The 4572-nt window shown below is 34.5% G+C and overlaps 1 protein-coding gene across 1 annotated transcript; it reads left to right on the top strand.

The window, feature by feature from the left end:
* Window positions 1-2763: 2763 nt before the first annotated feature.
* Window positions 2764-3951, top strand: LOC115710373 (uncharacterized). The gene has a single exon (XM_030638744.2). The coding sequence runs from the start codon at window positions 2764-2766 to the stop codon at window positions 3949-3951; it is 1188 nt and encodes a 395-aa protein (XP_030494604.2).
* Window positions 3952-4572: the final 621 nt, after the last annotated feature.

The raw sequence follows: 4572 nt of genomic DNA on the forward strand, positions 1-4572 counted from the left end.
CAATTGTTGATTCTCTTGCATGGTCTCAATTGGAAGAAGAAGCACAAGTATAAAAATAACAGCTTTACAAATTACAATTATAGAAGTTGAGACCATTATCGTCTTTTTTTAAATATATTAAATATAATATAATTGGTACATATATAAATGATCCTACACAAACAACTAGAACTATAATGTTGCTTTCTTTCTTTATTTTTTTTTTTAACTTAGTCACAACAAAAAAAAAATAGTAATTGGTGTAAATGTCTCAAAGAAACCTTAAAATGTAAATGCAAAATAAACCAAAGAAACAGATAAAATTAATTGGGCTAGAAACAAAAATATGAAATATAGGTTTTGGATGTTAGGTTTACAGAACTGTGGCATATCAAATACCATAAAAAATCTTAAATATGAAAAAATACCTTAGAAGAGTGGTAAATTTATAGATGTCTTATTTCTATAACTTTTTTATAAAATCTCATATTTAATATTTAATGTAATTTTCTCATAAAACAACCATGACTAAAGATCAAGATAGGTAATGTATCTCGGACAAACTAAATAAAATTGGGGTTTGTTCATAAATATGAGAAAATTTAATGGAATTTATTTTTACATGACATAAATAAATAATACAAAAAGATATGAGATTAAAATATGGGAAACAAAAAAATAATAAATAAATTTGATAAAACTTTTAATAATAGATTTTACCGAAAAAGCCATTGGTGCCTGAAAAGTCACCGGAAAAGTTATTGTCACCGGAAAAATCATTGGAAAAGTCACCGAAAAAACTATCATTGCCGGAAAAAGTCACCGAAAAAGTCATCATTGCAGGAAAAGTTATTAGAAAAGTCACCAGAAGTAGATGTCTCAGATATAAATTAAAATAGAATTGGTTCTATAACATAATGAATAAAAATAAATAATACAAAATAACTGAAACCAGTCATAAATTAAAATAGAACTAATTCTATCACTTTTTGCAAAACCACACGATTAACTTCCTAGCATGAGATCATAGCCTTTTTTACCTCTAGTAAAGTATATATGTCATTTTTTAGGCTTTCACATGTGCATTTAAATCAATATTTTCTTTCTTATATGAGGAGCATGAAGCACATTGAAAATTAGCTAAAAGTTTTTTTTTTATATTTAATTTTAAAATCTCAATTTCTTTTAGTAGCATATGGGTCTTCTTTTTAAGAGTTTAGTTTTTGGCAAGCAATTTACCAAATTTATCAAATAATTCCTTAAATGAATTAGATAACTTATCATATGACATATCTAAGTTATCATCATCATTTTCACTATCACAATCATTTTGGCTAGAAATGCTTACCCCATCATCAAGTGTTATCATGCACATATTTGCTACTTCATTCTTCTCCTTATTTTTGAAGTTCTCCTCATCACTATTGAGCCAATTCACCAACATCTCCCTTCCTTTGTATTTGTTCTTCTTTTTCTTTGGATAATCCATTATCATGTGTCTAGACTTCTTGTATTCAAAGAAAATTGGTGGATCAAATTTGTTCTTTCTTTCTTTTGAGTCACTCCCTGTTTGTGGCTTCTTTCCAAAGTTCTTTTTGAATTTCATAAACTTTTTGTATTTCTTAGAGAAGAGTGTCAAGTCCTCCATGTCATTACATAGGTTATCCTCATCTTCTTCACTAATGGCATGGGAGGAGGAAGACTTGAATGCAATAGTCTTCTTTTTCTTTTCAACTTCCTCTTCTTCTTAAGCACTCATGAAAATTTCATGGTTCATCAGTGAACCAATTAGTTCTTCCAATGGAAGTGTTGAGAGATCCTTGGATTCTTGAATGACAACCACTTTTTCTTAATAGGCTTTGGTGAGACTTCTCAAAATCTTGTCCACCATATGTTAGGATTTATAAAACACTCAAAGAAATATATAAATCACAGATCCAAACATATTCCTAAAAGTGCTTTAATATAGAAAATCCTGAATCATAAATCTATAAAGCCTTTGCTAAATTAAAGAAGAAGAAGATGATAAAATATGAGCGGAAGCACTAACCTGAAGCCATTGTTGGAGATTGCAGAGAAGGTTTTGATCTTCCAAGAATACACTATTTTCTAGAGTATTTTCTCTGATGGGGAAGGAGAGAATACAGAAAACCTAGTGTTTCTTGGGGACCACTACCTATTTATAGACTCATCTTAGAATGAGTTTTGGGTATTTATAATTTGGCCCCTCAACAAATTATAAATTAACTTATGGTATCTACACATTATTTCCATGACAATTTAATACCCTTTTGATACCCATAACATAATTGGTCACTTAATTTTGTATCACACTTTATAATAGCATATACATTATACATATGTGCCCACATAGGATTTTTAATCCAACACCATATCCTTTTGAGTACGTACCTTGCCAAGAGAGTTTAAACCATTAATAATTGTAGTAAAATGAGTATACATGCTAGCAACGTTTTCATTCGCTTTCATCTTAAAGTCTTCATATTGGGTGAAATAAATTTGAATTTTAGTTTCTTTCATAGCACTAGTTTCTTGATGAGTAACTTCAAGCATTTTTCACATATCAAAGGCGGTAGAGGCTTGTTCAATATTTTTAAATATATCTCTATCTAAATCACATATAAGTGCATATTAACTCTAACATTTTTTTTTAATGTCTAATACTATATGGTTGATAAGCAAGTCTTGTCTATTGACATGTTAGAAAGTTGAGTATTGTTTTTTCTGAGAAGTCTGTTTGTTTGTGAAATTCTGTTTCGTACTATGGCGTCAGGGAGTCGATCGGATGTGGCTTTGGAAGATCAATATGATCAGTTGAATTTAGAAGAAGATGAGGAGGGGATTCTGATAACAGGGGATGATGAGGAAGAGGAGATACTCTTTGATGATAGATGGTGCTTGGTGGGTAAGTTTTTAACGGGACGAACGATGGACTTTGATGCTATGAGACATATGATGGCATCACTTTGGCAACCCGGCAAAGGTGTGTTTGTTAAAGAATTGGATACTAATCGATATATATTCCAATTCTACCATGAACTGGATATCCAAGCGGTGATAGACGGGAGTCCTTGGACTTTTAATAGAGTCCCTCTTGTATTTCATCGATTACAGCAAGGTGAAGAACCACGAAGTGTGCGCCTTCATAAGCTTGATATGTGGGTGCAGATACATGATTTACGGTCTGGTTTTATGATGGATAAGGTGGTCCGTAGTGCAGGGGCGTATGTTGGTACATATGTTAAATCGGATCCGAAAAACTTTAGCGGTATTTGGAGAGACTATCTCCGAGTTCGGGCTACGATCGGCATTGAGAAACCGTTAAAAAGGCGTATGAAGCTGAGTAAGGAATCGAGTGAATGGCTATGGGCTAATTTCAAGTATGAACACCTTCCAACCTTTTGTTTTGTTTGTGGAATCATTGGGCATGCCGAGCGTCTGTGTCCGAAACGATTTGAGCAACCAATTGCTGAAACTGCAAAGCCTTATGGGATCGGTCTAAGAGCAGTGATGAAGAAGAAAAATTATTTAATTGGAGCTCAATGGCTTCGTACTGGAAGGGAGGAGGAGACGGCAATGGAGGGTGGTGCAATCGGTCAGACCAGCTCCGGTGGACAGGGAGTTAATGCGTCGAAGATCATGGAGGTTGATGGAGATGTTTCTGGCGTGAATGGCTCTGTTAGTATCCCTGTAAATGAGAGTCAATCCATTAATGCTAAGATTTCAATGGAAAGTGTGCAAGCTGGTGGTGATCAAATAAATAAGGAAAGTCCTTATATGCATGCTACTGATTGTTTATTGGATACGAAAAAAAGGAGGATGGAAGATATTATGGGAAAGAGGATAGGCGTGGATGATATGGCTGACGTGGAGAAGATTGATGATGGTTTGGCTGGGCCAAAAAATGTGAAACAGGTGGGCCTTGGTTTCCAAGCCCACCAGACATTATGAGTGTTTTAGCTTGGAATTGCCATGGGCTTGGGAACCCATGGGCTTTTCAATTCTTGAAGGATCTTATGATCCAAAAGAAGCCCAATTTTGTGTTCTTAAGTGAGACTTTATCTAGAAGTATGGTTGTGGAGAAGTTAAGAGTAGCCGTGGGCTTTGAAGGGGCTATTTCTTTTGATGTTCAAGGCAAAAGTGGTGGAGTAGCGTTACTATGGAGGCATGAGAATGAAGCTCAACTATTGGGTTATGGTCGGGATTATATCGATGTGGAGATTGTTGGGGACAATGGTCAAAAGTGGCGGTTGACGGGTCTTTATGGGGAACCAAATAGAAGCTATCGCAAGCGTACTTGGGATCTTATTCGAGATTTAAAAGCCAAGTCTGTATTGCCTTGGTGTATTATTGGGGACCTCAATAATGTTACTTCTCAATCCGACAAACGTGGAGGTAATAGCTATCCTAATTGGTTAATTGATGGTTTTTGTGATACTTTATCTGACTGTGAATTGATTGATTTGGAGTTGTGTGGTTATCCCTTTACTTGGGAGCGTGGAAGAGGTAGTTCGGATTGGATTGAAGTGAGAATTGATAGAGCTTTAGTGAGCCAATCTTGGCTGAATTTAT

The sequence above is a fragment of the Cannabis sativa genome, chromosome 1, assembly GCF_029168945.1.
Source record: "Cannabis sativa cultivar Pink pepper isolate KNU-18-1 chromosome 1, ASM2916894v1, whole genome shotgun sequence".
Taxonomy (NCBI): domain Eukaryota; kingdom Viridiplantae; phylum Streptophyta; class Magnoliopsida; order Rosales; family Cannabaceae; genus Cannabis; species Cannabis sativa.